The sequence below is a fragment of the Mastigoproctus giganteus genome, chromosome 8 (assembly GCF_048544385.1).
Source record: "Mastigoproctus giganteus isolate SK-2022 chromosome 8, ASM4854438v1, whole genome shotgun sequence".
NCBI classification, from domain to species: Eukaryota; Metazoa; Arthropoda; class Arachnida; order Uropygi; family Thelyphonidae; genus Mastigoproctus; species Mastigoproctus giganteus.
Window position 1 is genome coordinate 151,643,105 of NC_143582.1, and position 22,944 is coordinate 151,666,048.

Here is a 22,944-nt window from a genome sequence, read left to right on the forward strand (position 1 = left end):
TGTAACTTTTTTATTTTTAATGAATTGTTAAATAAACCTTTACGAATACCAAAATCTGACAACGGGAATGCATTTCTTCTTTATAAATATACTGCATATGTTCGATTTACGTCGTTTATATATACATAGAAACGCATCCACAACGTAAATCGGAGATTGTGTGTACTTATAATTTTTAAAAACAAAGAAAGATGCCTTCGTATCTGTGCTGGAAACTAGAAAAAGCCTCCAAGAAAAACTTAGGCATATTGGAAACAGTGAGTTTAGAGGTGGAGAGAAAGCGGGGCGTCTTCGAACGTCAGGTATCCCTAAGTAAAGGATCAAATTTATGGAATGCCAGTGCTAATTACGCGCTGTCCTTAAAGCTGCATTCGGCACAGTGCCGACGAGCCTACAGTCGGATCTGCTACGATAATCCAGGCAGTCCTAACTGGAACAGTCGAAAATGTCCCGACTCCTAGGTCCGGTGCAGTTGCACATGACCTTCGCCTCCCGCCCACGTTGATCGGAACGTCACTCAGTTAAGCTCAGATCTTAAACGTCAGGTTCTCTTATTCTTTGGCATGTCATCATTAAACTTGTTATGCCATGTTTTTCCTTTAACACAACAAACTGTTTACAAAACGGAATAATACGGTAATTTGATTCAAATAATTCTTTTGTTCGAATTGTGTTTATTGAAGGTTCAGATATATTCTTTTAACATGGTATGTATGTATTAAACTAATATCATAATATTTATCTTAATCGATTTATGATGCTCATCTAAAAATGCATTTTGAATCCTGGATCGTGTAGTTTATCTGGATGTGGCGCTGAACTCACTAATAAAGTGACCACAGTGGTTATATTTATACTGTAGTCCCAAATTTTTGTAATATAATTCTGGAATTTTTGAATAAAAACCTGAATGTGTAGGTGGGCTGAGTTTGGTACTCCCACTTCTTTGAGGTTTTACCTATAATGTACTGCAATACTTTCACTACCCCCCACCCATTCAGGGTTGTATTAATGGCGATAATCACCTCGCAATCCCGGAGGACGTCAGTCGCATGCGTGTGTACATTCTAGGAATAAACTGGTACTCATTTTCGTTTTACTTCTCTCCTGCCCTCCGACTTTCCTTGTTAAGCGCTTCTAACAGCGTGACCTTGGCCTAAAATTGCACCGGATGGTAACTATAGAAATGAGAAAACTGTAAACATTCAGGCATTCCTTTGATGGAATCTCCCACATGTCTCATGATGCTGATTGTAGCCTAGTTTATTCTTTATAGTGGATGGTTCCTCTTCCTATTCTGTTGTTTGACTGACTACAAAATTCATTGAAAGGTTTCACAGCATTTGCATTTTTGTGGTACTTAATACAACCGTTGAAAACATTTCTACGCCTTTTACGCGTTGCTCTGTTGGCGTTCCGAGATAGTTGAAGCTTGATCATTAATTCATTTTTCATGAGAGCAGTAAACGATGGGATGAAAATGCCATGATGAGAGACAAGATTTTCTAATAATAGCATGTCAGTTACATACAATACATATTGCTTTGAGTAATGAAAGGATTCTGTAAAAGTAAAAAATATTTAGGGCTAAGCGATAACAGCTGGGGAAAGAGTGGGAATGCACCATTTAGTTCCAGTAGTGTATTTTTGAAATCAGAGCATCTGTGTACGGAAATTACCAATTTTATTTAATAAAAATTAAACCAATGACGGCCCCCATCCCTGTACACCCTGCACCTTCTGATAATTTGCAAAACTGGGCGCATACAGTAGGGATTTTTGAAACGAATGTATGCTTAATTTCTGTTTGAAGTTCAATTGAAATAGGGGCTTGTTTGTGGCGAACTTTGCGATTCTTTGGATGATATTAAAGTTAAACATCGCATTAAACATGGTGTGACATTTGAGACTACCTCAGTTCTGTTCTCCCTCCCCACTACCACACGTCTAGCAGTGATGCTACGCTCGGTCTTGTAGTATCTCATGACAGCATAGTTGTTACTTCACTTTTCACTCTTTTGGAGAGGCTTAGTTTCGAAACTCAAGGAATTCTTCAATGCCTGTTTGGCTTGCAGTTACCCAACATCAGGCGGAGGGAGACTAGTTTCCCTCGTGAGTAATCTTGGGTTTGTCAGCAAACATAACATGGAAATCGGCCCTTGAACATGCAAATACAGACATAATACACTGCTGATTAAGTGTCATAAAACCGTCAACAACACTTTGCACGAAAATTCACGAATATTTCTCTGATTTCTGTATAAGTATTCAAAGAAAATACTTTCTCTGAAAAGAACTTAAATATAATAACTGGAGTCAAAATGATCCTCGCCCATCGGATACTGGAAAAAATTGCAAGAGCGGGCCATTTTACGACAAAGAATTCATTTTTAAATCGAATAATTTATAAAGTGTTAATTTTGTATCACATTGTAAATTATTTGATTTCTTCATAAATCAACGTTCAAGCTAAGCAACATCTGGTTATATCTGTGGGCATTTTTTTTACAAGTTTTCTATATTTCATGAAAGTGATGGCGCTGCATCGATGTGACTACTGGAGTAAGCTCTGGGACTTCATACCACTGCATGAATTGACTATGTACCGTTTTTAAGTGGAGCGGATTTTTATCCTGTACAATGTGAGAAAATTTAGAATTCTGGGATGGGACCGGAACTAAACAGATTTTGAAATTTTTTGTACTAACGATATGAACAAAATTTTTAATCATGTATGAAGTAGTTAAATGCATCCCGTATGGAGAAAACATTTCTGCTTGGTTTCTGAAATACGGGAAGGTCAGCAACTCCCAACCATACAATGTTTTTGAAACTGGTGTTTAATACGCGGACATTTCATTCCTCTCTTGGAATTTTGGGAGGTGGAGAGGAGTTATGATTGCCCTCTACTTGCATAGCAATTGGCTGTTTTGCCCCAAAATGTTTGCTTCGTCTACGTGACGGTAGAGCAAATTTGTGAAACCTGTGGAAAAGGTCCGAGCACGAAGTTGCTCGTTTCCTATCAGCCCCGGAAGGATAGAAACAAATGTGACCTTTAAAACCAAAGCGCATACTCAATGGTGATAAAGCTTCTCTTTTAGACTATATTTAATTTGAATTGCTCACAACCGAAACACTCTTTGATATTATTCGTAAATTGTAGAAGGCTGTTTTGATGTGCACAGGAGAAAATTCATTATGCAGTGGACGAGAGAAATATGATTGTAAGGATAATCCAAGTAATGTAAACCATAAACGGTATAAACTGAAAATAAGAAAAGCAGTAATTCATTTAACGTCTTAAGTTTAATAACAAATTAACCCATTAATTTAATTAACTACATAAATTAATATTCGAAAACATTAGTCCCATTTGATAATTAATTCCGTTAGTTAATCAAAAATAAGCTTTCAATGGTTGTTTATTTAATCAGTAAATTCCTTTTGCATGAAATGTTGTTGTTGTTTTTATTTATGTCTCATTTATATCACTGTTTAACAGTTAGGAGAGAAAAAAAAAAGTTGACGTCTGGATTTTAGCGGGAGTGCAGTAGCACAAACTCTTTTTTACCTTTTACCCTAAGTAATAAAAGTATACTCATTGAACGCTTTTATACATTACACTACTAATTCGACTTATCTGTGTCCATATAACATCTTAATGTACGATACCAGGTAGTCATTTGCGCAAACGCATTAATTGCTTAATTTGGTATTTTATAAAATTAACTCAAATTCTGGTTAGTATCATAAACTTGATTCCTTTGTTGAGATATTCGAATGATATACGATCTATCACGCAATTTACAGATACGATAAATCACAATTGACCCTTCAGTCTTAGTCAGAACCGTGTAAAAGGAAGATGCAATGGGTGTGAAACATCCGAGCTTTGGGTTTGTCATCCCTTGACAAACTTAAATTGTCATGATATATTTATAATAGAAGTCAGGGCTACAAAACCAAATCGTGCACTGAGTCTCAAAATACCATTATGGCATCTCAAAATACCATTATGGCATCTCAAAATTATCTAGCCTTAAACCAGCCACCGAACCTAACGTAAACTAATCCTGAAATTAGTTGAAAGCTTCACACTTGCATTTAAGAGGGCACATGTAGTTTCGTCTGATAATCCTTATTTAATCCATTTCTCTGAGCCGGGTGAGCAGAAAAATGCGCAGTTTCGTCCGGCATGGGGCTACGAGGAGGGATAGTGAATGATATATTCCCATCAACAGGTACATTATTAACCACATCCAGTGACACGTTCGTAACCACAAAGATCAGAACCAACATGGTTTCTGCAGTGGCAAGTCAGTAGTCACAAATTTGCTTCCTTTCTGGCAATACACCTCTGAAGTCCTTGATAACCACCCTCAAGTTGATACAGTCTACACAGATATATCTAAGGCATTTGATAAAGTCCCGTAATAACGACTTATGGAAACACTCAAGCTATATGGTATCCGTGACCCTTTGCTCTCATGGCTACGCAGCTATATTACACATCGTTCCTTGAGCGTTATCATCAATCAAGTGAACTCAGACAGTTTTATTCCACTAAGTGGAGTATCTCAAGGCTCTCCCCTAGGTCCTCTACTTTTCATTGGTTCCATAAATGATCTTCCTTCTTTCATTTGCATTTGCACCACCAATATTCAAGTTGCTCTCTATGCAGATGATCTTAAGATCTACTCAGCAGTGAAGGAGACAACGGATTCTCAACAGCTTCAATGCGCCCTCAATAAATTCTCTCTGTGGTTATCTCTGAATGGATTGTCTGCTAACCCCTCGAAGTGCAAAGTAATCTCCTTCTCATCCTGCAGATCTCCACAACTAATAAGTACAGAGTACACAATTAACTCTGAGATCATCGAACAGTGAGACCAAGTTAACGAATTGGGAATTCTCTTCTCCAGCAGTGCGAAATTTGATGCTCATGTCCTTAAAATCACCAGCAAAGCATTCAAAACACTGGGATTTATAAAACGGAACACCTACAAGTTCTAAAACTACAGATATAAATAAATAAATTTTCTGTTTATACTCCGGGACGACCAAACGGTCAGAGGAATTCACAAGATAGACAGAATACAAGAAACAGCACCGTATTCAGCAGTCACGGGCTTGAACCTCGGTCACTCAAGGCACGTGTACTTATGCACTCGCGCGCCTGACCACTAGGGTACGGTATGCTATCATCCTTTATAAAACTATATAGTTCTCCCAATCTGGAATCCTCACACGAAAACTTTAAGAAAATTGAAGCACTCCAAAAAAAATTTGTCCTTTACCTTACTTTCAGTTATCCTCTATTTTATCACACAGTGTACTATGAATCGCTGTGTGATTACTTTCATCTGAGGCCCATGTGCACTAGGAGAGTTATTGCTGACATCACCCTTCTAGCCAAAGTAATCACTGGAACTTTGAAGCACCTGATATCCTTAGTAAAATAAACTTCAGTGCTTCTTGTAGACAAGTTAGGAACTTTACGCCGTTTCGCCTTGACTCTGCCACTACGGACTTTATGAAGTTCAGTCCACTGAACAGAATCAGCAAATGACTCTCTCATTGACTTCTTTGACAACTTCCAATCACTGATGAACTCCATCCACAAGTTTTCCTCTTTTCTTCAAATGCAAAAGACTAGCTCTCATATAATTATTGTAGTTTATTATTTTTATGTTTTAAATTATTTTTCTATTCTCTAACTAATTAATTTATTATTTGTTTTATCGGTAACTTAACTTAATGCCTCTTTTGTACATATGATTTTAATGTTTTAATCTATATCAATGTTTATCTTCCTGTTGGATTTCATCTTATTGTTATCAGTCGTGTTCATTGTTCTGCTCTCAGATACTCTGTTAATGGTTACCTGTTGTGTATCTTGTTGTTAATAAAATAATAATAAAAAATAAACTACAAATTGATAGGCTACTGCTGTACCTCCCCCTCCCATATTAAGTAATTAACCAAAAGAGAATGGAGAACCACAAAATTTCTGTCTAGTAAAGCTAACCGAACTGAAGAACTCATCACTCCAAGTCTTTGATTGCGAAGTGTGAACTAAATTTGAATTTCGCGGATAGTCTACAACACTGCGCACATACATCTCTGTCTAGTGGTTTGGCAAGACGTTCCAAACCACCAGACAGAGGTGATTTGGAATCTTACCACAACTGAAGACTACTTAATAGAAATATAGAACATTCCATCATCTCTTCCATCATGCAGTATGATTGATGACTTTTGAGGTTATGATGAACGTCGTGGCGAGATCCAATATTCCTTACATTTCGAGGGTACAGCTCTAAAACGGTGTTCGCAGGCCGGCCGCTACTTAGTACACCGGACCGAACCTATTGGTAACTCTCTAGGAGGCTTTTGGATCAGCTAGTGTATAATCTTGCTACCTCTACTCTGCCAGATAGTGACTGGAGGGAGTCCGAGTAGTGTGTATGCGGGGAGCATTGTCGAGGCCACGTTATGTCAAGGATCTGGGTATATTCTTACCACGTGTACGCCATATCCAAAAATTTCATTACTTCATACAGCATGTCCCACCTACTTTTTCTTACTATTGAATATACCATGAATTGATCTGCGAAAAGATCTAAACCTCCCAAGCACTTCTTAATTCATTTCACAAATATACGTGGTCTCAATTCTAATCTCAACGATGTCCATTTCCACTTGCAGTCTGCCAAACCCCATGTACTTTTTCTGACAGAATCTCAGTTATCGGTTGATTCAACTACTGCTCATCTCAGATGCCCAAATTATTCGCTGTATGATTCCTTTCGCCTCAAAGGTGGTACTTGTGCATATGTCCGTTCTGATATTCCCTGTCAGAGACTTGGCAATTTGGAATCTCCTCTCTTTGATCTTCTCTGGCTTAAAATCTCTCTACCTCATTGTGTCAAATTCATCTGTTGTCTCTACCGTTCTCCCAACTCCACTAATCACTTGGAGCTCTTTGACTTCCTCTCTTCGCAACTTGACTTTCTCCAGTCTAACTTTCCTAACAGTGAGGTAATTTTCCTTGGTGATTTTAATGTTCACAACTCCAGCTGGCTTCCGTTTTCTAGTCACACCGACCCAGCAGGTCAAGATACTGAGGCTTTTGCAATTACTAATGACCTAGCACAGATTGTTCATTTACCTACAAGAATACCGGACAATCCTAATCAAACAGCCAATACGCTTGATCTTTTTCTCACAAACAACCCTTCTAAGTACACGGTCGAAGTGAGAGGTCCTTTAGGCACTTCAGATCACAACTTGGTGATTGTCTCTTCTCCAATGGAACCTTTATCTCATGGCTATTCCCAACCTCGTGTTGTTTTGCATTACAAGAATGCAAAATGTGATGACCTGCGAGACTTCTTTTCTTTGGTCAGATTACTATGTCAAAATTTTGATGTCAACGTTTGCTCAGATCGTGTCAGTGAAATTATTCTTGCAGGAATGGAATCCTTTATCCCACACTCCACTTTAAAATCTCGTCCTTTATCTAAACCTTGGTTTTCCAATAAATGTGCAAGGCTGTTCAAGAGAAGAATGTTGCATATCGTAATTGGCTTGTTTCTAATTCTTCAGTTTCATTTTCTGCCTACACCAAAGCTCGCAACAATTGTAAAGCAGTTATTAATCAGTCCAAACTAGAGTTTGAACAGGATAAGAGTCGAAAACTTGCTTCTTGCCCTAATGGTAGCCGAGCATTCTGGTCTCTTGCCAAAGCTATTGGCCGCAACTTTTGCCCATCTCTGCTCCCACCTCTGTCCAAACCAGATGGTTCTATTGTCACTTCAGCCAAGGATAAAGCTGACCTGCTAGCATCCTATTTTTCTTCCAGCTCATGTATTGATGAACTTGGTAAAACACCTCCCACCATTCCCAACACGCTCGTTCAATGCCTCCTGTGGTCTTCCGTCAAAAGGATATCAGAAGGAATTTGATGAATCTTGATGCTAAGAAAGCTCCAGGTCTTGATGGTATTTCTCCACTTGTTCTCAAACCTGTGCTCCTGAACTTACTCCTATTCTTTGCCGCCTTTTTTCACTCTCTTATTCCAAAGGTGTTTTTCCTTCTGCTTGGAAATTTGCTCATATCCAGCTAGTCCCTAAAAAGAGTGACAAATCCCTCCCATCCAATTATCGTCCCATTGCAATTACCTCTACCCTTTCTAAAGTAATGGAGAAATCAATTAACCGCCAACTCTTAAACTACCTAGAAACCTTCCATCTGATCAACGATCGCCAGTATGGATTCCGTCAGTCTCGATCCACTGGTGATATTCTGGCTTATGTTACCCATTTATGGACAAATTGAATGGAAAAGTTCGGTGAAACACCAGCATTTTCTCTTGACACCTCAAAGGCTTTTGATCGTGCTTGGCATAAAGGTCTTCTAAACAAGCTTCCATCTTATGGTTTGTTAACTGTTTTTAGTAATTGGTTATCCAGTTTTATCTCTGATCGCTCACTGAGGGTGATGGTAGATGGCTCTCTGTCTTCTAACTTCTCCACTAATGCCGGTGTTCCCCAAGGTTCAGTTCTTTTTCCCACTCTTTTTCCTCTTGTATATTAATGACCTTCTTCCATTGACTGGAAATCCTATCCATAGTTTTGCTGATGATAGCACATTGCATTCCACTTTCCATTTTGAGAAACCTTGTCCTGCTCAATCAGCTTCAACTTCTCGAAAATCTGCTACCAATTCCTTAAATGCCGATCTTCGGGTAATTCTCCAGTGGGGCAAAGACAACTTAGTTGATTTCAACCCTTCTAAAACTCAGTCTTGTCTTATATTTCACAAAAGGATTCTTCTGCTCCTATGCTTATCTTTAGTGACACTACGATTTCTAGGCAAAATGATATATATCTTTTGGGGATTACCCTGACTTCTAATCCCTCTTGGCACAAGCACATTACAAATATTGCTTCCTCTGCATCTAAAAAACCTGGTTTTCTCTTTCGCTCTCGGCGTTACTTTTCTTCCAAACAGCTGCTCACTCTGTATAAATCGCAAATCCGCCCTGCCATGGAATATTGTTCCCACATCTGGGGTGGTGCCCCCAAAACCTCTCTCAGGCTTCTTGATTCCATTCAGAAGAGGGCAGTTAGGTTAATTTATGATTCATCTCTAACAGAGTCTCTCTACTCGCTTTTAAATTTGAATTGTCTAATAAATAATTTGGACATGAAGCTGCTGATTACATTTCTAGCTGAAGAACGCAAACTCCGTCATAATGTGCAAGTCCTTGTCGATCAGCAAGTGTGCTGATCGACAAGGACTTTGGTCCAAATTCCACTGGACGAGTTTCCAGAGGTTTTTTTTTTTTTTTTTTTTTCTTTCAGTACCAAGTTCGTCGATTTTGGGACGAGTCCCGTGAGGGGGAGGGAGGTTCTTCCTCACCTACCCAAAACGACCGATGACACAAATACAGAGAGGAACACTCACGCTCTATGCAATATGATTTATAATTGATTATATTAAATTATAAAACTACTGCAGGGAGGTTAAAACATCGCTAACATTATGTACATATTCAGCAATATGTTAGCGATTATAGCTTATTCTTCTTAATTTAACCGCCTTGGCGCTTAATAAATATGATCAACCCCCAATTCTTTTTTACTGCAGCCATGCTGCATTTCAATATGGGCATTACACCTAACTGAAAATGTTTATTTACTCTTGAATGGAACAGTCCAGGTTCAAATTGTATATGTAATATTTTCCATATAAACATTTACTTATTTACTATGCTATTATTGTATTCTCCTTCGTTTTATGATTTATATGTATAAACATAATATTTTTGTATATATAACCTTTACTTCATTATTTCTTTTCTTTTTATACTTTTCATTAGTTGCGATTATGCAAATTTCGTTGTCAATAATTATAATTGTATTACTTTTGTTATTATTATTATATGAATAAAAGTACAACAAAATATATAAATATTTCGAGGGGCGCAGCATTCCCTAGGAACGCCCCTGAATACGTTACTTAGTTTTCAACTTGATATGAATTTCGAAGCCGAAGTTTCGACAGTTCCATTTTCAGAATGGCAGTAAATTCCACCTCTTTCCAAGAAATAACCTTAAGGGTATATCGTAACCCGGATGAAACTGTACACCTATGTCACCTACCAATTTGGCCCAGAGGAAACTGTATAAGACAAATTATGCAAATCGTTTAATCAGACGAAACTACGCTTTGCCATTTATCGCCTTCACCTTTTTCACAACAAAATGTGTCTTTGACGTGGACATAGCTGTTGCGTTTTTCACTAACGGATTCAAGTCAAGTATTTATTGTTACTGAACTCGCATGCAAACCACGTTCCCCGAAGGCAATATTAGATTGTAGAAGGGGGTGAAAAAGCCTTATCGCGGTCCAAAATATGCAACTCCATCTGCACGTTGTCGTGTGTCAAGGCAAAAATCCCCAACAAAGATTCAGTTGTCTAAGCCAATAATCTTTTACTGCGGTATGAAAACTATCTCCGTATATTACTATTTGCTTACTATTTCGATACCGATTACCTTGGCTCGCTGTCAAACAAACAAACAACCCCGAGCGACCCATATATCCCAACCAAGTGCGCCAAACCTGTTGATTCCCAGTTATCAGCGTAGCTAACTTCTTTCCACATCCCTGCAGACATAATGGACTCGTCTACGCCACATTCCTGGCGTGGCTGCAGTGGATGAGGTAAGCCGGAACAGGAGAGGTGGGTCACGGCAGAAGTTGCTGTAGTTGTGCGCGTGCCTTCGGGCTGTGTGACGTTTCACCTGTCGATACGTTTGCAAGTTCTGATTTTTCTGTGTCGTTAGGCTTAAGGAACCTTCCCACGCTCGTGTGTGAACAGTCTCGTGCTGAAAGGTGTTTTACCCGCGCAATTACGTGGATTGTTTCTCTCCAGAGTGCGATCAGATCATCACTGACCCGCGTATCGTTTCCCGACGACGCGAATACGCTGAAGATAGGAACCGCACCGTCCTGTCCCCTCGCCTAGTAGCGTGAGTACGATTTGCATGTTGACATTGCTGTAGTGTTGTGTTAAGTGTGTGTTTGCTGCAATTAAGTCTCTGGTTTCATTTCTACTAGCGACTATTTCGTTGTCAAATTGTGTCTGTATCGGATTTTGCCTGCAGCCCATTCTTCACTGTAGGAACCTGTTTAGAGTGGCATAAGCCATAGTCCGCCAGGTGACTTCTACAGGTATGCTATAAATAAATTGTTTCTAGCTTTCCTTACATCTAAAGGTGTGCATAGGTAGAGCGAAATGTGACTTTAATTCAAACAAAGAGTTGCGCTATTTGGCATTCTCTTTCTAACAGTTGAGGAAGCACTCCCAACTAGTGTGGGATGCTGAGTTGAGTTATTCGGTTGTTATAGACACCTCTCACAATGCAATTTTGGAGCCAAAGCTTTACACCTTTTTTAAAATATTGAAAAGCTGAAGTCGAAGACAATGTGTTGCTAGTTATCTGCTACTGTGAACAGTAATTTTCCGTACACTCGTACTGTCTTTTAGTTTGGATTATGTTTATGTACTTTCATAACTACTATTCTTGATGACAAATCGAATTGCCAATAAAAACTGCGTGTTAGAATATTCCTTATAGCTCTTTTTTTTCCCTCCCCTTCTGATCAACTTTGAATCGTTTTGAATGTTCAATCTATTCAAGCGTGTACAGCGAGATGGTTACATACCTGAAGGGACTGAAGACTTCCCAGAGTGCAAAGCATTAGCGCCACCCCTTTATCAGTTTGAACGATGACAGCTTGTTTCATACGTTCGATTTTTTAACTTGTCTGACAGTGTTATCTGCTTTGTTTTCGCTAGTGTTTTCAGCTTTACGTAATTTTCCAATAATTAAGGAACAGGTGCTCCTTAATTGGATATTTTTATTGGTCATCCTTTCCCTGTGCTTCTGTCCTTCACATCTTGAAATTTATTTATTTTCTTGTTTTCCCGTGAATGGAGTTAGTGCAGTCTTTCGCTTCTAAGAGGTCTACATCATCAATCTTCTATTATACTCGCCGCAGTTGTCAATACATCGTGCTCGGTATTCCCTTCTATTCACGGGACACTTTTGTGCGAGATAACTTTTTTGCTGGTTGCTTGCGTGAATAGACAGGTTAAAGAAGTAAGCGAATGAGCATTCACCTATTGAATTCAGTGGGCTTCTCCTCAATCGATATTATTGCACAATGAAGCCCATGGTCTTCTATTAATTGCTGGAAGAGGCTGAAGTGAAAGAAAAACTGCCTTGAAGTTATTCTAGGATGCTGATTTGAGACTCCAACTGCTTCTTAAATTGACTATCTGAAGCCATGCGGTTATAAATGAAATTATTCTTTCCGTCATTAATAAAAAAAGCGTCTGTATAATTCTAAAATAAATTATTTTAACTAACAGTTTAATATATTTTGATACTAATTTTTATTAGTTAAATACCATACTAATACTTATTTTTATGTTAAAGTTTGTTTGCGAAACAATGGTGAATTTTGTAGTAGACCTTTTGGTAATACTCGTAAAAGGAAACTGTCTTCAGTTCTCACTTCCGAGCATGCTGGTTGTTTTACAGTGGGTAAAGGTTGGCCATGAATTCGTCTTCAATACTAGCATAAATTATCTCCATAATATGGAGAATGAGTATTCTAAATTTTGGTTAACTTTCATTCAGTGCTTTCTATCAAAATGTATGCAATCTAAATTATTCTTTATATCCATTCAGATGGGGACATTTTCGAAAGTTTTCATCCAGAAAAAAGTGCTGCGAACCAGCTGTGAATAGAGTTAGATGACAACAAAAAAAATTTCTACAATTTTGTGAGAAGTAGTGTTTGTTCACTTATGTTAAATCCTTGGCTATTGGCCCTGAAAGGTCCTATTATTGCAATGCAATACAGATTTATTTAGGAATATCTCTCCTATTTTCTGATTAACTTAATTCCAGCGGTTTGGAGGTGGAATCTTTGATACCGATAGGTATCTGTTATGGCCATAGACTACATCCGTTCATTTCTGGTACATATTGTTCCAGTGGATAAACGATTAGATGCCATGTTTGAGAATTATGTTCATTCACCCTTCTCGCTGAGAGCAAGTTGACATGTAACAGAATCCAAATCACGTTGGAGTTTATAATAATAGCAGGTGAGGAATGTTGATAGTAAAATATGTCTTGAATGGTAATAAAAGGAAGTCAAGTGTTTGCGTTTAGATAACAGGGTATTGTACGTATCTGGTCAGCTACTGATCGCATAAAAGCTTTCTGATAACTTCCTGATACGCGATGTGGGACAAAGAAACATTTTAAATGACAGGCTGTCCTAATTTTGAGGAATTTGGTTAAGCTAGAGGAAGGCTATCGGTCATCGCTCTTGTTCACTTGTGCATTCACAGTGAACGTGGGCTTTGAATAAAAGTGAATTCCTGAAAGTGCAGGTAGCAGAAAATGTTTTAAGTGAGTTGTCAAATGGGATTGGAACTCGTTAGGATTTCATTTTTTGTTTTCGTCTCTTTATAAGAGTACTTATTTCCGGATTGGGAGAAAGTTTTGTTTTTCTTTATACGCGTAATTTTTCTTCTCTGTCCTTAATCTTTCCTTTTGAGTTTAAATAATACATTGTCACGCGACTTGAGCCTGTTCTTAAGACCTTCACAGAGCAATTTAAAGAAATCCTCCGATTCCCATCTTCTGACAATCGGCAAATTTACTAGGAATCGATGCGCTTCGCGGATCTCAAATTGCTACTGCACGACACCTGGTGAATTTAGGAATAGTTTTCCTGGTGTCTCCTGAAATTCGGACATGACGTGAAAATTGATGCGTTAAAGGGACTTGATCATGTGTACGACAGTTGTATGAAATCTAACAGTACCGCTAATTGAAATTTCAGAGTCTTCAGGTTGGCAGGACATAATGCAGCTGACTAACAAGGTCATGACTCTGCAGTCAATATCATATTGGGCTATTTTATTTTATGATTATTATTATTTCTTTTGTGTATCCGGTAAACGCAGATACTCAAAATTTATGAATGAATTCTGTGCAACATTTTACTCAAACCATTTTACTTCCTGACCTTTAATGACTCTCAATTCCTATATTTTGTGCAATTACTGTAATTGTATTATTGTATCAATATTTCCTGGAATTGAGTGTATTTGTTATCGTACTCAAAGGATTACCCCCTTCCCCTCGTAAGCAGCTTTCTTAGTTTCCTCCTGTCAAAGATGAAATAGATTGCCAAGGAAAATTCCTCACCCCATGGTTACTGAAATGTTATTCGACTTGTCACGCCAGGTGAGATTTCCTCAAACGTCTTTCCCTGTGGGCACATACGGCAATTTATGCAACTCAGCAGAGAGAAGATGGCAGTCAAACAGGAATATTGTGTAAATAAGATTCCCGTGTTGATGAAAAATTGACAGGAATCATTCCGATAGAAGCTTAGTGTCATTTTAATGAGGATGTGGCAGTATAAGTGGGTTCACGACTTGTCGGATTCCAATCGCATCGGAGACAGTATTTTTAATAGCTTTTTACTCTTCAGTAAGCCAATCTCAGAAGGAGGGAAGAAAGGATCATATGATCGCTATATCAATTTTATTTTATTATTATTTATTATTTTTTTTGTGGCCCTGATTTCAACGTGTCTCTTGATACCATAGATGGATTAGATCCCTGCAGTTTAATCCTACCCCTCTAATTACCTTACCTTGGTAATCCCACAAGGTCTCTAAGGGGAGATTACCAAGGTCTTTGCGTGTGAAAATGGGAGCATGAAATGGGACCATTCCTTCCCGCCCTCTATTTCTCATGTATTATGATAGTGTATTCAGAATTAGAGGGGCTCACTGCTGTTTATCCAGTATTATTAGTTCTTGGCGCCTTTGTGTATTATGCTTTTACAGTCCACTGGACAAGATTTGTTACTCACTTGTTTTTACTTTGTGCTGTACGCGTGCAGTGTTTTCACTTCAGAGATGTTACAATAGGTATTATCACGACCGAAATATTTTGCGTAGGAAATATGTAACTGCGCCGAATTGTAACATCGAACCTTTTCTTAATCTGTTTTGATGTAACCAATTTAAAGCAGATTAAATTAATTTAAGACTGAATTTATTATTTGTCTCCGAATAGCGTTACTATCCAGACAAAGTTTTCGAACTCTGTACACTCAATATTTGGAGAAAGGTTGCTGTTCAGTGCGACATCAACTCCCTTCGTGAATGTTTACATAAGTTTTCGAACGGGGTATTACGTCACATAAATATGCTGCCAGATTTTAAAAATAGTTTTGAAAAATTCCCTACGGTCAGGTTAAATTACTGTCATTTCAGTTGTGACGAGAAATTTTAATACGCTGAATTTGTCACAATTAAAAAAATAATAATTTTGAAATCTTATTTCTTACAATTTTAAAAATTGCAGTGATGTATAAATGCTCAGTTACAGTGCTGTACGGGGCGCAGTTCTGATTGGGGCGAAAAATATGAAATAAAATAAATTTAAGTTGTAGGGACAAAATATGCGTGGTAATCCTGTACTTTAGTGCCACAAATTCCCAGCATTCCTTGCGCACTAGCTCCGACTGCTGCTCAGATTCGCTGTTACGAAAACCTGTTATTGAGCTTGTCACTTGCTCTATTAGCCCATCATAGACAGGGTATGTAAGATATTTGCTGTATTTTTTCCTGAATAATTCAGGAAGAATTAAAATATAGATTTTTACGCTGCAGTTAACGTTTTTATTTTTAATTTCCTGCGCTTATAGCAGCGATATTTTCGCCACTGCCCAAATAAAGTAATAATTTCGTATGTATGTTTATGCACACACCGAGTTATATAGACTGGACATTGTAATGTGTATTCTCTTGTTAGAGCGGTACTGAAGATACTTTCATAATCTGCCATATTGTCTGTGCTGAAGCAATCCGGCATAGCCAGTCATGTATGTGATATCAATGGCATGAATGACTGCCCTCTTTGCAACCAGCCAGCAACAGTTACCTGGTTGCTGTTGCTAGCTGGTTTCCATCCCTTGCCACGAGGATGCGGATGATCTTTTGTGTGTGTGTGGGGGGGGGCTGTCCCTCTCCAAACCATGCATTTGAAAGGACAGTCCTGCAAATAGTGACGTGAGTAGGGAATGAACAGGTGAATACAAGAGGTTAAGAGTGGGAGGCTTTTCAAGAGAGGCTGAGGGGCAGATGGATAACGAAACTACGAGAGTGAGGATGAAAGCAGCAGCTCCTCCTGCCTAAAACAGGGACCAATAAGAGTAACACTGTTGAAATATGTAAAATTAAGTTCTCATTACTTCAGTTTATAAATTTATACAGTACTCACTATTTCCTAATTTAAAAAAAAAAATCGTTTTATTATTTTTATAGTCTTCTTTTAAGTCTACTCTGACACCACCAAATTTCCGCACAGCGGGTAATATGCATTGCATCGTATTCCATCAGGAAACTGAAAAAGAATTTACCAGCCATGTTTCACCTGTCATTTGTTTACACCATACGTTGACTATGAAGACCACCATAAAGAGGGCAAACAGTGAACAACACGTAAGGTTCTGTATAGCAGATTTTATTCATAGCGAATTAGCCTGAGCAATTGCAGATTCAGTCGAGTTGTTGCACAAGAAATAAATTTTCTGTATACTCTGGGATGACCACGCATAAAGAGGGCAATGAGCAACAGTCAGGAGTTCACAAGATAGACAGAATACCAGAACAGCACCGTATTTAGTGGCGCGCGGGCTTGAACCATGGTCACTTAAGTACGTGTATTTAATGTACACTCACGCTTGACCATTCGGCTACACCGGCTACCTATTGGGAATTTCCGATCCTGAAGTAGTCCAACTCGATAATTTTGATTTCCAAACATTTTCGGTCGTTTTAAGAGTCCAGAATGTTTGATAAGAGCCCCTCATTATGGGGTGGAAGCCTTCCCCCCTCTCTTTGCTAATAAAGACCTGAAGGGTTAACTTTTTATTCCTAGTGACTGTATAGCAGGGGTACCCAAGTGTAGTTTGGCAAGCTACATGTGACTTATTTAAATTTCTGGGTGGTTTTGCATAGTCATGTCAAGCATTTCCTGGAACGTCTTATGATCTCCCTACAGGCATTTCCTTCTAAGAAGGAAAACTGTAGCTTTCAGTAGAAATTAAGGTAGAAGTCAAGGAAAGTATGCCATTGTTTAATACAGACTGTGGTAGCATGGTAAGAACTTTTATCCTGTGAAGTCATAATGATATGATTTAGACTGAATAAAAGGTTATTTACAGTGAAAGTTCAGTGGTAATTCTTATTTTCATATTCTACCTATATTTTATGTTTCGCCAGATGTTTAGAAATTTCAATGGTGGTTCAGCAGACGACAAAAGGTTGGTAGGCCGCCGTAGCCTAGTGGTCAGGCGCGCGGGTGCATAAGTACACATGCCTTGAGTGACCGGGGTTCAAGCCCGTGACTACTGAATACGGTGCTGTTTCTTGTAATCTGTCTATCTTGTGAACTCCTCTGACCGTTTGGTCGTCCCGGAGTATAAACAGAAAATTTATTTTTATTTTATTTATAGTGGGTTTGTTACTTGTTTGGAGAAGACTGTGGTGAAAATTCTTCACAGTTTAAAGGACTCTTCAAGCGGGGGCTGCAGTTACTGATCTAAAGCGGATTGAGTAGGGTTATTCTCCTGTATTGCTGGGATTTTTGTTTGCAGCGTGAGGAACCTGATTGTAAAGACAAAATCCTGACGTAGCCCAGTGGTCAGGAGCGAGAGTGCATGGCACGCGTTCCTTGAGTGGCCCGGGGTTCAAGCCCGTGACTACTAAATACGATAAATATTTGTATTGACGATTTATTGTAAACTCTACTGACTTGGTTGTCGTGCCGGAGTATAAACAGGAAATTTATTTATTTATTTTATTTATTTAAAATGATTGAAAAACACCCAAAATTTCTTTGTACCTTTATTAAAATTTCCAAAATGTAGCATTTCAGTCAGGGTCATTCAAATGAGCAAGGATTGCGTGATGAATACGCAGGCAGCCAAATTTCCTTTCAGCAATAAAAGGATACTCTTCTAAAATTTACACATAGGCATGTACATAAAACCTTGGGAATAGTCCATATCAGTATTACATGGTCTTGATAGTTTGAGAATTGTTCTCTTTTTAATATTGTATATATTTGTATGTTAAAGAACTAATGGGTGTTTAATTTTTTCCCCTTCCAGCTCTGGACTTGGCCCAGAACGTCAATGTGCAAGATGCCTTCGTTATTGCCGTTGAGCAACAAGCCCGCGAGCGCTTGGAACGCCTCTCTGCCCTCAAGAAAGTCAAACCAGTGGATATGACTAAACTTTCTCAAGAACTTAACCAATATCCTCATAGTAGTAGCCCAGAATTAGGGGGTGTGATCGAAAACAACCCCATCTACGTCACGTCGGTGCCAGATATCCAAAACGCCACTCTTGAACGAGTCAAAAAGTCGAAACGACCTACAGAGGTATTGCCAATCGAGTTTCGGGCTGAGCAGCATCCGTTCTTAGGAGTGAACGGGCATTGCGACGTTACCACGCCAGACGCTGATCAGGAACTCGAACTCAAACAAGAAATAGAAGCTGACGGTAAGGATTTGAATGGTTGCATACATATTTAACATTTACCTTTTTCAGAAGTCTGAACTTAGTATTGCATTCATAAATAAGAAATGCTGTAAAAAGTATTATGCTTGCGAATGTGTCTTCAGTTGACTTAGGAGTTCGGTTATTAGATTATACCTGATTATTCCATTTAAAAAAAATTATATATTCAATTTTTTTTCTTCCATTACAATAAAGCTATCCTTTAGACGAAATTCTTACATTCTGTAGGAACAATCTTGGACATCTCTGCGGTTCAAGATTTTGTTGATTGATGAATAGCAAATTATTGCTTTAATTTTTAGCTTATAAAGTATATCTATTCGAATTACTGTCTGTATCTGTTGCAGCCAATTTAAGCAAGGGCTTTTGCAAAAGTTAACAATTAATGCTATCAGTGATACATTTAGATAGAAATGTGACCAACTGTTCTAAACTGGAACTTTTATAGGTAACCAGAAATTCAGTTTGTGTAGTAAAGGAATTATTTTCTATAAGTTGAAAATAACACAGATTGGAGCACGAGTCCGTTATTTTATGCTTCGGCCACTTTCTCAGACGATTTAAGGTGTTATAACCTTTCACGATGAGTGGCATCTGTAACTGGTATGTATTCGAGTTTTACGCTTTCTTGAAGGATGATAACCATCAATTGGTCACGGTGATATCCGAATTGTTAATTTTAATTAATGATTGCGTAAAGTCACTTGACCTCACCAATAGTTAGGCTAACTTAGCTCAGTTCAGTATACGCTAAAATGAACTTGACTACCGCAAGGGGAGGATTGGTAGCTGCAAATTTTATTGTCAAAGCAATTGTAATTATAAGAGTTCTGGGTGACTACCAAAAACCTTGCATATAGGTGATAAATTGGAGCTGTAATCGGCAGATTTTATCTCAAGTTATGAGCAGTTTGAATCTTACTTTGCTACTGTTTTAATATTTTTAAATCACGTTTTATAGAGCAGTGCTAAAGAAATACGTATTCACAACGAACTCTAATGGAGTACTTCGAAGATTTAAATATCGGTGTTGTTCTAAAACTAGAAATTTCCATTGCCGAATTAATCCCTCCCCCTCTTCCCCTTAAAAATCGGTCGGTAACGAAAACTCCATCTACATAGCAAATGTGAATTTGTTGAAATGGATATGGTCACCGTAGTTGAATGATCAAATGCGAGGTGTCTACCAGTTTGAACTGGCCGTGGTTCTGTTCACATGACTGCTAAATAAGGGGACGTTCCTTTATTCCGTCTGTCTTGTAAATTCTTCTGACCCTATGTTGCCGTTCTAGAGTATACCCAAAAATTAAATATTTATTTTTCGTATTGACTACTTTGGGTAGCAAATTGCATTTTAAATTTTTCCTCGTGTTTTTTATGCTACTTTTTCATTTCCAGTGCAACAGTTATTTTTATTTATTTTTTATTTTATAAAGTTGACTCAATCATTGGCGCCTCCATAGCCAGATGGGCAAGAGCAGCAGTGCGCAGCACATGCTTCTTGATTAGAGCGGGGTTCGAGCCCGTGAGCCACCAAATACGGAGGATGCGGAAAAGTCAGGAAATGACCACCGCATATCCCTGGAGCAATATGGCCTTATTTGCTAATGCTCCTAAAAACCAAACAACAACGACTCAATCATTGAGTCACAACTTAATCTGATATTCAGATTAAAATTTAATGGTATACTCATTTCTTGCCCAACTTAGTTTTATTCAGGAGATCGCGGTATCGCAAAAGTTTGAACAGTTGGCTGTCTATCTTGTGAACTCCTTTGTGGTCATTCCGGAGTATAAACAGGAAATTTTATTTATACTCGGTAATAGTTCTCTCCATAATCTAACTCTCCTCTCAGTGATCCCATTAATGACTGTCATAGTTATGTGCCTCTTAATTTATTTTTTAATTTCGTTTTGTTGCAGGTAATCTTCGCGCTGTTGCTGACCTATCTGATTCTACTCAAGGCTATTCCGAAGACGAAAGAATCGAAGGCCAAAGGTCACAAGACGAAGTTCCAGCAGTTTGCCCTTCTCCTGGTCTCAGTAGTATCGATGAAAGGTGTGTAACTGTGCGCGAATCAGTCAGTGATCCCGATATGATGGAACTACAAAGACTTCGTCATAGGGAGATGGCCGTGGATGTACCTGAAACATTTGTGGCTGTTACAAAAACACCTCCACGATATCCCCCACCCAAACCTCCTGGAGTGAATAGTGAACTTCAAAATGGACGGAGAAGTGCTCAGGATAGTTATCCCTATTCAAGTAGAAGTGATAGAACTTATCTTTCGGAAACTGAAACCAAATTAACTAATGGACCTCTGGACACACCTCCGACACCTCGAATTACCGATCTTCAAGTTAATCATAATTCACCCAACCAAAAACCTCAACTTAATGGTGGATTTTATCCGAAAGTGCCACTAGATGGAGTTAGTGTGGAAAGTAGAGAACTTAATAAAGATATGAGTCTTAGTGAAGAACAACTAGAAAGGATACGAAAATATCAGGTAAGGTAAAAATGAAAATCAAATTGTTTTCTATTGTTTGTAGGGTATAATGGCTTAATTTTTCTGGTTTTCTGACAAAAATGTTGTTAGGAAGTCCCTAGGTTCTTAAGTACTGTATTTCGGAGTTAATTCCTGTTTTCAGTCTCATTTTAACACTTATTTCACTGGTGTTTTCCCCTTCTACCTGAAATTTTGTCATATCTAACCAATTCAAAAAAAAAACAAAAACACAGTGACATCCCAATTATCGCCCCATTCATTTACCTCAACTCGTCGAAGTGATGTAAAAATCTATCAATCACCAACTCTTATACTGCCTTGAAACTTTCCATCAGATTAACGATACGATCGCCTTATAGGGAGGTCCAAACTCCACTTAATTTAATTAGAATTTCATACAGTTATCTTATTCTAAGCATGTACATCCCTAATCTCACAACACAAGAGCGAACGGTGATCATCGGCCCCCCTCTTGTATCTAATGTTATCGCTGTTTGGACACGTACTCCAAAGGAAAACGAAATTTCGCAGTGAAAACACTTTATAAATATGAATCTACCGCTGCTATTGGTGAATGGAGTAATAATTTTAACTCTAAATAAAGCATTGCATAAAGCGATGTGATTTGCGCGATAGGTATAAGCCTCCAGGGTCTTTATTAGATTCCTGGACTTCCGAGAACGGCATGGACAGAAGAAAACCTTATTGTAGTTGAAATCCCAGATTTTCCAGTTCTAGCGTAATGAGCATTATTTATTTATTGGCTTATTTTTTGAGAATAGTAACAGGTCAGGCTTCCTCCGAAATGTTTCGGAATTGTTGTGCCTACTTTTTAAGCACATTATGAAAATGTGAACTCTTCTTACAGTGCATCGTTTTGTAATTGCTGTTCGCAGCATGTGAATAATGATTACTTTCTATGATTCAATATACGTATATCTCATAAGCATCGATCCACTGGTAATAGTTTGGCTTACGTTACTCAGTTGTAGACAGTTTCAGGGAAATGTTCGAAGAAACTCGATTATTTCAACACTTCTAAGCGTGTATTTTATTATTATTATAAATCGTGTGTAGAATAAGGGCCCTATAAACATGCTTTCATCGTATGACTACCATCTGTGTTTTTTGCACTTCGGTAGTTTTTCTCTCTGACATGCATATTGCGTTTGATAGATGCCCTTTTTTTTTTTTTACTTCCAAAATAATGCTGGAGTTCCTTGTACTTCTGTCTTTCGCCCACTCTTTTTCTCCCGTATATTAACTTCCATTGACTCGAAATTTTGTCCATGGTTTTACTGATGATAGTATACTTTTTCAAGTGTTCCAACGAAGGGCACAAATACCTATAAATTACAATCATACATTAATTGCGCAATCATTTAACTTTTGCCATTCTAATTCACAAGTCCAAGAACAAGGTCATCTGACCAAGTTGTGTAATTTCGTATGATTCCAAAATATTTCAATGCAGAGCTGTTTAGGTGAGAAAATAGTACACTACATTCTGCCAGAGGCGGCTTTAGGGTAAGGGCAGTAGACACTGGCCTAGGGGGGCAAGGTTTAGGGGGAGCCGGCGCCCCCTAAACGGCGAAAATTGGTAAAAATTAATCATTGTAAAAAATCTTCGCAACGGCGGGAAGGGTCGCCGTATACCCTTTAGTGTGCCCTGCGTTTTGCTTTGCAGTTTGAGAAACTGCACCATTCTGCTATTCATGTAACAGTTCCAACT

The 22,944-nt window shown here is 38.3% G+C and overlaps 1 protein-coding gene across 4 annotated transcripts in view; it reads left to right on the forward strand.

Annotated features, from left to right (window-relative positions):
• Positions 1-22,944, forward strand: part of LOC150081922 (protein PALS1-like) — a 262,311-nt gene that overhangs the window by 116,730 nt on the left and 122,637 nt on the right. For 2 of the 4 annotated variants that reach the window (XM_090378985.1, XM_090378986.1), the window contains exons 4-5: positions 18,292-18,684; positions 20,626-21,212. In XM_090378985.1, coding sequence (XP_090235111.1) covers positions 18,292-18,684; positions 20,626-21,212 — 980 coding nt within the window. The other 2 variants (XM_090378987.1, XM_090378988.1) reach the window with 2 other exon arrangements.